Source organism: Equus przewalskii, chromosome 15 (assembly GCF_037783145.1).
Source record: "Equus przewalskii isolate Varuska chromosome 15, EquPr2, whole genome shotgun sequence".
Taxonomy (NCBI): domain Eukaryota; kingdom Metazoa; phylum Chordata; class Mammalia; order Perissodactyla; family Equidae; genus Equus; species Equus przewalskii.
Genome location: NC_091845.1, coordinates 9,061,346 through 9,074,696, shown reverse-complemented (window position 1 = coordinate 9,074,696; position 13,351 = coordinate 9,061,346). Strand labels below are relative to the sequence as shown.

General features: G+C 49.4%; 1 protein-coding gene and 1 long non-coding RNA gene across 11 annotated transcripts in view; one reads left to right on the top strand and one right to left on the bottom strand.

The window, feature by feature from the left end:
* SRGAP3 (SLIT-ROBO Rho GTPase activating protein 3) overlaps positions 1-13,351 on the bottom strand; it is a 245,826-nt gene that overhangs the window by 71,872 nt on the left and 160,603 nt on the right. For 8 of the 10 annotated variants that reach the window (XR_011527372.1, XM_070576653.1, XM_070576655.1 and 5 more), the window contains 3 exons: positions 6,507-6,692; positions 2,169-2,297; positions 492-713 (listed from right to left, as the gene is read on the bottom strand). Coding sequence is in view for 9 of the 10 variants with exons in the window: in XM_070576653.1 (XP_070432754.1) it covers positions 492-713; positions 2,169-2,297; positions 6,507-6,692 (537 nt within the window). In the remaining variant the exon portion in view is untranslated. Of the gene's footprint in view, positions 1-491; positions 714-2,168; positions 2,298-6,506; positions 6,693-12,292; positions 12,533-13,351 lie in introns of those variants that run through there. The other 2 variants (XM_070576660.1, XM_070576659.1) reach the window with 2 other exon arrangements.
* Positions 12,644-13,180, top strand: LOC103559117 (uncharacterized). Its single transcript, XR_546902.2, has 2 exons — positions 12,644-12,810; positions 13,021-13,180. It is a non-coding gene; the product is annotated as an uncharacterized lncRNA (long non-coding RNA).

Genomic DNA, 13,351 nt, shown 5'->3' with positions numbered 1-13,351 from the left:
CCTTCTGCCATTTTTCCCCCAGACCATAGCAAGGATCTGAGCCGCACAGTGCTGAAGGAAATCAGCCGGCTGGTCTGCCAAGGACTCGCAGCACTGGAGACAGGCCATGCCCTGGCGAGGGAGCTGGTCAGAGTGGCCGTGGGGAGGCTTGGCCCTCCGTGATCTGAGGGCATCGAGGGAAGAATGTCAGACGACTGTTTGGGGTCAGATGGAGGACTCCCTGGGCGTCTTCTAGACACAACTGGGAGAGCTTTGAAGCGGGGGTAAGGGCCTGCAATTCTGCGGGTGGGAGGCCTAAGCAACAAGATCAGCGCACTAGTGGTGAACTCCTCGGCTGGGCAAGCCCATGAACCAAGCGCTTGACCCCAGGCCTCTGAGACACGCATCCTGCGTGTGCAACGGGGCTGACACTCCCCTCCCACCGGCATTCCGGGGGCACGTGGGAGAAGAGGCTGAAGCAGCCTCAGCACGGGCTCCTGGGAGACACCCACCTCATCCCCCATGTGGGGCTGGAACTCGAACTTGAGCGGAGGGCAGAAGACCTGGTTGCACATGTCCATGACGGTGTGCTTGTCGCTTCGGGAATCCAGGTTGTCCACTGCATTCTCGATGACGTCCAGCCCCTCGTGGCGAGAGGTTTCCAGGTTGTACTCGGCGGAGAGGTAGGTCCGAAAGGTGCGGGCCAGGCTGGCGTGGAAGCCCAGGTCACAGCACTTGGAGAGAGGCACAGGACAGAGGGTGAGGGGAGGGCTGTGCCATCGCGGGGGACCACAGCCATTTCCTGCCCCATCACTCTGACTCGTGATCACTTCCCGCTCCACAGTCCAATCTTTCCTCCTGGAGGCCCTTGGGCACTTTTGAATCCTACGGCACAAATCACGCCAGAGCCCTTAGAGGGAGCTGGACGCCGGGATTCGGGCAACAGCAGAGCGTCCCTCGGCTCCCCAACTGCACCACGTCCCTCCTCATCTCTAGGCTTTCCCACACGCACTCCTTCTGCCTGGAAGACTCTTCCTTTCTCTTCCTGCCTAAATTCTCTTCCTTCAGGTTTCAATTTAGAGGTCACTTCCTCCAGGACGTCCTCCTTGATGTTCTCCCCACTCAGAGTTTACAAGAGATGTCCCTCCCCCGGAGTCCGCATCTCCCTCCACCTCCTCACCGTGACACCTGCACTTGACATTGTCATTGCCTGTTAACAGGTCAGGGGTATGCAGACTCCCTGGCTCTTGTCCACCGCAGCACCTCAAGACTGAGCTAGTAGGTGCTCAATAAAAATTTGGCAAATGAAAAAATGAAAGGGCTAGAAAGAGTGGAAAGGAAAGTTGAAAGGTAGGAAAGAGGAGGAGGCTGGCCTAGGAATGGCCCGGGCAGGGCCAAGCAGCTCCCTCTCCCTGGGGAGGTGATAATGGGTCCCCTCTGTTGCTATGGGAACAGCAATGATGCTCTGCCTTCCTGATGGGACGCACCAGGGCCAGAGGAAAAGGATCCACTAGTCTGGGACCTTTACTGAGCATCGACTGGGCCAGATCCCTGTCTGCATGGGATGGGGAGACACGAGAAACAGTTCCAGCTCCAAGAGATCACACAGACGTCCTCCCCGATGGCACTGCTCACAATGTTCCTTCTCCAAGCCTGGTTTTCCTCCAGTGTGTCCACATGGTTGGTACCCAGGCGTCAGTGTTCCATTCTCCTTTCCCTTAAACTGCCTGATTTCTCCCAAAATAACACCCTGACATAAAGCTGATCTGGGTAATGCTGTCTCATTCACTATTTTCTTTCAGGTGTGTGTGTGTGTGTCTGGCAAACTAGACCTGAGGGCACTGAACATACATATAAACGTCTTTACCACACTGGGCAGTCCCCCACGGCATGAACTGTGCGCCATCACACCCAGCACAGGGCCTGGTGTGAAGGAGGACACCTGGGACATGCACGTTGAACACATGACCTCCTGACCCCACCACACTGGGGCCATCAGAGGCCCAGTCCCACCCACGGAAGCGGAAACCAGGAGGTGAGACTCATCTCCCAGGTCCCCAGGGCTCACTGCCCTTCCCCTCCTTCTGGGCTCAAGGGACATGCCACCCTGGCACATCAGCCAAGGACAAGGGCCAGCCGCTCCTTCAGCAGATGATCTGCGCCAGCTCAGGCGCAGGCCCCATGCTCACGTCAATCAGGTCGGAGACATCGTGGATGTAGTATTTGCTTATGGCTGCGTTGGTGGCCGCCAGGTTCAGCAGGTAGTCGTTCCGGGCTTTCGTGCATTTCAGCTTGTTCTCAGAATACTTTGCCTGCCTCTGGAAGAAGAAAAGGGTAGGTGTAAGAGCTGAGCCGTTGACGGGAGGGATTTGGGGTTTTTTTTCCGGTCACGGCCTGCGATTCACTCTCCCGCACACCTCCGGGATGCCTCACTCCACATGCCAGGCGAGGGAGATGTGGACCCTGTACTCAGAAAGCTCACCTTCCATTGCACGTGTGCAGCCAAGGGCGCTAGTCGATATGCAGCAGCCTCGTCCTGGTCTCTATCAGAGCAGAGTGTAAATAAGGCCTCCTGAGTGCCCTACTCCACACCCCCACAGCTGCCCAGACTGTGACGATGGCCTGTGAAGCCACCTGGCTCCCGTCCACCTCTCGAGCCCCTCTACCTCCATGCTCCCCATCACCACCCAGCCACCTCTGCCTATCCTTTAAGAGGCCAAGTTCATTCCTGCCTCTAGGACTTCAGACTCATTCCCTCCTCCTGGCAGGCCATCCTTCCGAGTCTCTATGTGGCTTGTTCCTTCTTGTCATTCAGGTCCTTACCAAGGTCACATTGTCAGATTGGCCTCTGATGGCAACCTTGTCTAAAATGTGTCCCCAGCATCTCCACTGCTTTCCCCCGTGCCACACTTGCTACCCCCTCGCCCTGCCCTATTTTTTTTCATTTATTTAATCCCTATTCAATTTTTAGCTATTATTTTCATTTTTATTTAATTTGTTTGTCTTTATTTTTTTCAGAGCAGTTTTAGGTTCACAGCAAAACGGAGAGAAAGGTACAGAGAGTTCCCATATACCTCCTGCCCCACACACAGCCTCCCCGTTATCAACACCCCCCACCAGAGCGGTATATGTGTTAAAGTGATGAACCTACATTGACACGACATAATCACCCAGGGTCCATAGTTTACCCTAGGGTTCACTCTTGGCGTTGTGCCCTCTATGGGTTTAGACAAATGCGTAATGGCATGCATCCATCCTTATGGTACCAGACAGAGTCATTTCCTCTGTGCTCCGCCCACTCATCCCTCCCTCCCACCTGACCCCTGGCAACACTGCTCTTTCACCATCTCCTTTTTACTGCTCGCCTTTTCCAGAGCAGCCTTTTCAGACCGGCTTCTTTCACTTAGTCATGTGTGTTTATGGTTCCTCCCTGTCTTTTCACAGCCTGACAGCCCACTTCTCTTTGGTGCTGAACAATATTCCATGCTCTGGAGGAACCACAGCTTACCATCCGTTCACCTACTGAAGGACATCTTGGTTGTTCTATTTTTCTTCATAAGCACATATAATCTGAAATTATATTTTTTACCTCTTTGTTTACTTGCTGATTTTTGGTGTCCCCCACTAGACAGTAAGCTCCATGAAGTCAGGGCCCTGGCCTGCCTTGCTCACCACTGGGCCCACAGCACCCTAGAGCCGTCCCTGCACGGCAGGCAGTAAATGACTCCCAGCGGTCCGGATGGGAGTGGGGAGGAGAGGCGGGGTGGGCGCCAGGCTTGCCTCGGGCCCGACTGCCTCCTGGGAAGCTGCTTCTGGTCTGGGCCAGCCTGGGGGGATGGGGTAAAGAGTAAGTGGGCTAGAGAGCTGTCCCCTTGCGCCTGTCAGACTGATGAGTCCCGCTGCTGGGCAAAAGACAGCGCTCCTTAAAGAAACAGGGGTTTCCTCCATCCCCTAGGCTCTCTTAAACCCTCCTGACTCCAGATGCAGTCTCCTCGCCAATTAGGAGAGGTGCTCCTTTGTCAACCTTTTAGTTCTCTTCGGGGATCTCCTATGACCTTTCTCCAAACTCCTTTTATTCTGGAAATTTCCAGAAACAAACTTCTCCTGGCAGTTACCTCCTGTGCCAGCCATGTACCCAACCCCCACAGAGAGTTTTGATAGTCCTGGCCCACTTCCAGGGGGGTACTATGATCCTGAGACCATTTTCAGCCCTTCATGGATTCATAAAATTTTATACCTAGAGAGGACAGTAAAGGTATCTTAGTTTAATTCATCCATTTTATAGGCGAAGAAATGAGAACTGAAGAGGAGCAGTGGCTTGTCTAAGAGTCCAATGGTTAATTTGCAGACAACTCTAAAGTGCAAATCAGTCTCCAGACTCCCCAGCCAGCACGCTCTCCAACCCCGGCGGTACCCGTTGATGCTGTGGATCTGTAATTCCCTGCCTGGTTATCTTATCTGTATTTATTCACTTTTAGAATATTCATAGAGTTGCACAACTATCACCATTATCTAAGTAGAATATTTTCATCACCCCAAAAAGAACCCCTGCACCCATTGGCAGTCACTCTCCACTTTCCATAGAATCCTACAATATGTGGCTTTTTGTGTCTGGCTTCTTTCATTTAACATAATGTTTTCAAAATGCATCCATATTATAGCATGAATCCATTCCTTTTTATGACTGAATAATATTCAATTGCATGGATATACCATATTTTACTCATTTATTCATCAGATGATGGACATATGGGTTGTTTCCACATTTTGGCTTTTATGAATAATGCTGCTATGAACATTCATGAACAAATTTTTGTATGGACGTACGTTTTCACTTCTCCTGAGTAGACAGCTAGGAGTGGAACTGTTGAGTCATGTGGTGACTTAGTCTATGTTTAACATTTTGAGGGACCGACAAACTGTTTTCCAAAGTGGCTGAACCATTTTACATTCCCCCCAGCAGCATACGAGGGTTCCAATTTCTCCACATCCTCACTAACACTTGTTATTGTCTGCCTTTTTTATTTCAGCCATCCTAGTGGGTGTGAAGTGGTATCTCACTGTGGTTTTGATTCGCATTTCCTTAATGACTAATGATGCTGAGCATCTCTTCATGTACTTATTGCTCATTTATATACGTTCTTTAGAGAAATCTCTGTTCAAATCTTTTGCCCATTTTTTAAATTGGGTCTCCGTCTGGTTATTGTGAGGCCTATTTTTCTTTGCCTTCAGAAGTCACCCAGAAATTTTATTTTATTTGCCTCTGGTTACTTTTCCACCATATCCCTGGTCCTGTTGGATTTTGTTCCCACCCAACTGCCTATGATTTTCACAACTGTAGGATCATAGAATCATAGAATTAGACTCATAGAGGCCCAAATAAATGTCTGGTGCAATGTTTGGCACAGAGAAAGAACTCAGGAAATGTTTGCTGATTGCATGGAATGAATGAATGTATGGAATTCAATAAGAAAATCACAATCTTTTAAGAAGAAAGGAACCTTGAAGTAACCTAGTCTAGGATAACAAAAAGGCAGCACTGCACTGCCCCTCTTAACTCCCTGGCCATGGCAGACATCATTAATGGATCACAGCACTGTTTTGGGGGTTTTTTTGCTGAGGAAGATTGGCAAGCTAACATCTGTGCCAAGCTTCCTCTATTTTGTATGTGGGTCACCACCACAGCATGGCTGCCAACAAGTGGTGTAGGTCTGTGCGGGGAACTGAACATGGGCTACCGAAGTGGAGTGCCCTGAACTTAACCACTAGGCACGGGGTGGCTGTCACAGCACTGTTTTAAACTAAAGCCTGGAGGGGGCTCACAATCCTCAACACAGAGCTCTGGGCAGCCACTGCCAATAGATCAGAGCTGACATGAGAGGAAATTTATTTGCCATTGTTGTCAGATTTTAAAACTGAAGTTCAGAGAAGGGTTATAAATGTGACATTTTCAAAACCCAGCCTGCCTCCAAAGCCAGCACCCCTTTCACGATGCCCTACACTGAAGCACTTTTCCAGCACCAAGACACAGGGCTTCTAAATCGCCCACCCTCGGCTCGGCAGTGGCAATTTCAGAACGGGCTCTTCTCTGGGTTCCCAGGTGCTGGCTGGTAGCCCAGTGCTGTTCCTTCCTGTTGGGACACAGTCAGTCCCAAACAGCCCCAAACAGCACCCCCAGCCACCAAATTGACCTCCAGGGCCAGCCCCCACCCCCACTAATGCCTGGTGATTCCAGCCCATTCAAGAATGTGCTCTCTGCACGTGAGTCTCGTCACAGTTCCACTCTCTTGTCAGCTGAGCCCCTCTCCCTGCCTGTTGACCCTGGTGCGAGGCCAGGCCTAACTAGTGCTGGCAGAGGCATGGCCAGCTCTGGCCCCTCCAGGACACTGACCTCCAAGAGAGCAGACGCTGGCAGCCTTAGTCACCCCACACCCCTGGGGGTGCAGAGCGCAGAGGCGGAAGCCGGGGCTGTCACAGAGAGCATGGCCCGCCCCTTCCTGCCCCGCCCCCAAAATCCCTTCACTCGCCTTCTCCTTCATCTTCTCGATCTTCTTCACGGAGCTGCGGCGCTGCGGCCGGTCCTCGTGCCGGAGCAGGTTCATGCTGAGGTCTCCCGATTTGTTGAACTGCTTCTCCTCCTGCTTCTCGGCCTCCTTCAGCTTGCTTTCCGCACTGATGCTCTCCGCGTGGTACATGTGGTAGGTTTTCATGACCTGGGGACACACAGTGTGGGAAATCAGCAGCCCCTGATGGCCCAGCGTGGGCGGCCGCGCGCTCCCAGCTCCGTCCCTGCCCTCTTCGCCCCACACGCTCTGAGCTCCCGCAGTTCCTGACTTGCACAGGCTCTCTGAGGACTGGAAATGATCATGATCATCACAGCAGCTTCATCATCATCATCATCATCATCATCATCATCATTCACCACGATCACCACCACCACCGTCATGAAATCCTTACTATGTGCCAGGAATTTAAAGAGGTAATTAAAAAGGGCAACCACAGCCCCCTGGACATTTTGGGGTCTCAGAGGTAATATGGCAAACTTGGCCCTTCCGCAGCTGCCCTTTCTAACCCTGTCGGCAATGACTGTGTGTCCTTCTCCCCTTCCCCCCAGTGTCACGGGGAAAGACCCTGCTCAGGTCTTCATGGGACTTCCATGGGAACATCCTTGTTTCTCACATACAAATCGTTTTCTCAGCTGTTTCCTTAAGTAAAATGGGCTAAAATGGCTCTGTCTCCAAAAGGAGTATTATTGGGTAACCTAATAGATATTCCAGAATATTATATTCTAACCTATAGATATTCGTCTATATTAAGGAAATAAACCCATCCTTGGCTATTAAATGAGTTCCTATAAAGCAAATTGCACTTTGCTACTCTACTTCCATAATAAAAGCTGGATATTCTTATAACAAGGGGGTTTGTTGTGTTTTTTTTAAAGGATTGACACCTGGGCTAACAACTGTTGCCAATCTTTTTTTTTTTTTTTCCTGCTTTATCTCCCCAACCCCCGCCCCCACACACAGTTGTATATCTTAGTTGCAGGTCCTTCTAGTTGTGGGATGTGGGATGCCACCTCAACGTGGCCTGACGAGTGGTGCCATGTCCGCACTCAGGATCTGAACCCTGGGCCGCCGCAGCAGAGCGCGCAAACTTATCCACTCGGCCAGAGCCAGCCCCACAAGGGGGTTTTTGAGTCAGAAGAAATCCTAGATGTCATCTAATCCAACCGCCAAGTTTTACAAATAGGGAAACTGAGGCCCAGAAGGGCAAAGTGGTTCATCCAAGGTCATACAGTATTATCAGCACAGTCTCCAGACTTTACATCTGTGTGGCCAATCAAGATATAGAATATTTCCATCACACCAAAAAGATCCCTCCTGCTCCTTTGCAGTCCATGCCCAGCCCCTACCCCAACCTCAGGCAATCACTGATTAGCTTTCTATCACTATAGATTGTTTTGTGTGTTCTAGAACTTCATCTACATGGAACCATAGAGTATAAACTCTTTTGGGTCTGCCCTCTTTCACTCATGAAATTCTCCCATATTGTTGCACGTATCCCAAGTTCTTTTTTTATTGCTGGGTAATATTACATTGCATGACTACACCATAATGTGTTTATCTGTTCATATGTTGATAGTTATCTAGGCTGTTTAGGGTTTGGGGCTATTATGAATAAAGCCGCTATGAATGTTCACGTGTAACTCTTTGTGTGGCTATATTATTTCATTTCTCTGAGGTGAATACCTAGGAGTGGAAGGGAGGATCATGGTAAGTGTGTATTTAACCAAATTAGAAATCTGGTCTCTGACTTTTAATCCACCACTTTTTCTATCATATCATACTGTTCCCTTAATTTGTTACCATTTGCTCAGCAGACGTGAATACTTTTGGCAGCCTTAGAGCAAGCTGGCCAGTCCCATACCAACAGTGCCCTGGCTCCTGGTCCCCAACTAGGAGTACACTTTTCCTTTGCAACATCAAATTTAGGATCATCTTTCTATGCTGAGAATCACAAGGAATTTCCGGAATTCATGGCTCCTGAGACATGTTCGTTCTCTTCTCCTGTTGTTGGCATAATTACAGCAGCAATGAAGCAGAGGCTTCCACCCACGGCTGGGACGTGCTCCTGCCTAACCAGCCCCTTCAAGTCAGGGAACTTGGAATGAATTACTGGTCAACATTATAACCTTATTCATTCTCATGTGAAGTAAGTTTATTAGAACAAGGACTTCTTCCATGACTCTTATCATTAAATCACAGCCATGATCTGTTGCTCACAAACTTCCCTTTGCCATAAGCCAGGAGTCAATGGGAGCAACATCTGTTGTAGAGTAAGGTAGGTAAAACGGTGAACTCTGGACCCCAATGTCTTGGCTGAATCCTGAAGCCGCCACTTGCCAGCTGTGTGACCTTGGGCAAGTCACGTAACCTCTCTGACCTCTGCTTCCTCATCTGTGAAACAGGGATAATAACGGCACCTACCCCTTAGGTTTGTTGTGAGGACTAAAGGAGTTAATTTTGGTAGAGCACTGAGAACAATACCTGCCACATAGTAACAGCCATGTAGGCATTAGCTGCTACTATCAGCATCAGCATCAGCATCAGCATCACCATCATCATCATCATCGTCCCTGATTTGGGCGGAGGGTTTAAGAACCTTGAACATACTCACTTGACTTCAGAAAAATGCTACAAACTCTAGAGAACATTAGCTAATGTGAACATTTTTATTCTATCCTATGTTTTTCCCTTCTTTTATCCTGAAAACATTCTAAAATTTCAAAACAACAAATGGGAAAAAGAATGCAATCCACTTTTCCTCGTGTGTTGGTGGAAAGACCTCTCTTCTGCATTCCACCCGTTTTTGCTCATGTGCGGTTTCCCTAAAGCCTCTAGAAACACCCTTCCTGCTGATTTTGTCCACTCTTTAGGCCAGTTCCACTCACCTTACTTCCAACAAATCACTGGACCAGAACGTGCGCCAGATAACGCATTCTCGACATCTAGTGGCCAAAAAGAATGACTGCAGGCTTAGAGACTACCAAAGCAGTTGCCTATTTTCCATCATGTTCTTTCTGCCATGGCTCCGGGAACATAATGCAGCTGCTAAGAGTTGGGAATGCCTGCTGAATCTGTTTCCAGGGCCACCTTCCCCATTCTCGAAGCTTTTCCCTATCCCTCTGCATTCATGGACACCACTGGTTTCTTTGCTTCTCCACCATGCTGCTGGTGGTGTTCATCTCTGAACTCCGCATCCTTTCTGGGTTCAATGATTCCTGCTAAATCCATTTTTTCTATTTCAGCTGCTGAGTTCTGCTGATCTCACCACTAATCTGTCGTCCCCGTTGGGTAGTGCAGAGGAAGAGAGAGCATTTCCATTTGCAACTACATCTTCCTGTCCAATCCCCCATGCGTCCATCCAGGTACTCACTCAAGGTCAGCATCCCAGCTAGGCGTTTTCAGCCTCACATTTTCCTTTGCCTAGTTTTCTACTCCTCTTGAACCACAGCGTGTTCTTCCTGCTCTCCAACAAGCCAAATTTCCCACTACAGTCTCTGAACCAAGTTCCAAAAATCCCACGCTTGGAGAGCACAGCCCTGATGACCCTGGGGCCCAACTCTATCTGATCCAATTGGCAATCCCTGATCCCAAGAATAACAGCGAACTTGATCGCCCAGGGTGACTTATGGCAGGCAGCTGCCACAAGAGTTTACCTGGGGACCTCTCTGAAATGAGTCTAACTATCTATACCCCGAATCCTCTAGATGTTTCCTTTATTTAATTACCTGAAACGTGGGCTTCAGCATGAAAGGTCCTTAGCTCAATAGCCTAGAACAGTCTGCTCAGTATTCCAGTCCAGGATGTGTTAAGTAATAATTAAACTTATCTATTACTTCAGAGTTTGCAAACTTTTCTGTTATCCCCAAGGGACATTTCAGTTGATCCTTACCCCCATCCTGGAGGCAGTGTGATCGCAATAACAACAATGCCACTAGCAGCTAGCACTGATTGAGCTCCTGCTACATGCCAGGCCTAGTTCTAAGCACTTTACATCTATTAACTCGTTTATTTCTCACAAAACCCTGTGAAGGAGACACCATTTCATCCCTGCTTTGCCCCTGGTGAAGACCAGACAGAAGGTAGAGAGAAAAGTGCTCAGTAAGTTGCGACTGTCAAGTGACTGGCTGACAGCAGTGTGGGGGCTGGGAAGGGAGCAGAGGCCAAGTCATTGAGACCTAGTGTTCAACTTGGGATCTCTGGAGGGCCCCTCACTGGGCTTAATGCCACATGAGAGTTCATTTGCCAGCCCTCCAGACCCTATCAGGGAGGGGCCCTTGGAAAAAGTCTAGCACAGGCTGAGAAGGCCCCTGTAGGACAAGTAAGTTGAGACCACTGTTCTTGGAGCCACTTCAGTTTCACAGAAGCCCTCCAGAAATCTTGGTATACTAACTTGACACTGAAGAAAACTGACGCAGAAATAGCAAGTGTATTGTCCAAAGTCACAGCAAGCCAGGCAGAGCTGAGACTGGAGGCTGGGCCTTCGGAGCCCTGGATGTTGCCTTTTCTGGTAAATCATGCCACCTTTTGCTGTATACACTTTGCCTTTTGTATCTTCCCAAATTGTCAGATCATTAAACAGGAAAGTATTATGTGCACAGCCCGTCAGACCCTCATTTAAATGCAAAAGAAGGCAAAGGAAATCCGGAAGTTGACAGCATCAATAAAGGGACACGCTGGGACAGGATAAGGATCAGCTGTTAGAAAACAGGTTCTCAGCAATGTAGTCCCCATGCACGTCCTCTGCTCCAGGGGCAGGGCTGGCCCTAGACCATCCGAGAGTTGTGTGTGGGTCAAACCTTGGGCCAATGCATGCCAAAAGCATCCCTGTAGGGAAGGAGAAGTCCCTAAATTTCAGTCTGACCACCCACACCCTGTGTGGCCTACGTTCTCTGTAGACTTTAAATTCGCTATGTTATTTATTCATTTTGCATGTTTATAAACTGTCTCATCCCAACTAGAGTGCAAAGTCCATGAGGGCCAGGATCTTGATCATGATCATATTCCCTGTATTAGAGCAGAGACTGGTACCCAGCAAGTGTCAATATATATTTGCATGAATGAAGGCACTGGATGGATGAATTGACGGGTGGGTGGATGGACGGATGGGTGGGTGGGTGGATGGATAGATGGATGAATGGGTGGATGGGTGGGTGGGTGAGTAGATGAGTGGATGGATGGGTGGATGGGTGGGTGGATGGATGGATGGATGGATGGGTGGGTGGGTGAGTGAGTAGATGGGTGGATGGGTGGGTGGGTGGGTGGATGGATGGGTGAATTAGTAAACAGATGGAAGGGATGGAGGGAGGGGAAGAGAATGAATAAAATAAGCGAGATACAGTTCTCCTGTTTTGACCTGGTGAATATATTTGGGGGTAGGGAGAGAGCTACCCCTTCAATTGTTACATGTTTATTGAACGTTCACTAGGTGGGAGGTACTAGACTAGGAAATACTACAGTGTGGAAGACAGATAGTCTCTGCCCTCACAGACACACACTCTAGTAGGGATACAGACAAATATACAAGTGATTATCACATGCTGTGATAAATATTATGAGGGGAGTACAGACAGCTAAAGGAAGGCTTCCTGGAGTAAGTGACATCTAAACTGAACCTTGAAGGAAGAGTAGCTGTTAGCTGGGTGAACAGGGCATGGGGTGGGGGTGGGGGTAGAGTACTCCAAACAAAGGGAGCAGTGTGAGCATCAAGCCCAGGAGCAGGAGCCAAACAGGTTTGAGGAAGAGCTTACAGGTAGAAGAACCTCAGGCGTGTGTTTGAGTACCAGCCAGTGGAGCCGCCGCCTTATCCTGCCGCAGCTACTCCCCCTCGGTGGACATCTGGTGTTTTCCTCTGCCTAGGATCATCCAGTCCTCCTTCTGGAACAGCTTCCTGATTTTCTTTGAGGAAATCCCCAAAATTCCCCTCCACCATTCTCACACCATGCGGTTCATGAGAAACTGACATCGCCCTCCAATCTCGGGGGGTGGGCATGAGACCCAGGTCTGGCCAATCAGGACACAATATGTTAATCTGGCCACAGCGATTGGAGCTCATGATCCCACCCCGGCCAATTAAAGACAGCCCTGGGGCTTTGCCGGACACCTTCGGAAGGGCGGCTTCTCTTCCCACCAGGGGGCGCTGAGCTGATGGAAGGTGAGCTTGCAGTGGCGGGACCATCTTGTCACGACGTGGGAGAAGCCGGCCTGATGATGAAGCCAACACAGAGAAAACCAAAACCAAAAGACGGAGAGAGACTGATTCTTAAAGGTGAGTGTAAGGGTGGATGGATGGGCGGAAGGAAGGGAGGAAGGAAAAAGAAGAAGGAAAGGGAGAGAGGAGGAAGTGAGGGAGGGAATAGGATAAAATGGAGGAGGCACAGTCCCACCGCCTTGATCTGGGGAGCCTATTGGAGGTGTGGGGGAGGACAGCTACTCCTTCAATCATTAAATATTCATTCAGCAGTTTATTATGTGCCAGGTACTATACCAGCTGCTGGAAATGCTACTACTTGGAAGACAGGGTCTCTGGCCTCACAGAATATACACGCTCCTAGGGAGACAGACAATTAAAGAAGCTGGATCCAGCTATGCCTGAGCTACCTCCTCACATGGTTTAATAAACTGTCATTTTTACATAAGCCAGTTTGAATCGGATTCCTGTCCTTTGTTACTGAATGAACCCCAAAAGGCAGACTTCCTTCCCTTCTAGCCTCCCCACTACCCGTATCAGTCCTAGACCCAACTGGCCAACCTCAGTGTGTGACCCACAAACAGATAACACTGCCCGGCTGACAGGGGCTGCTCCTCGC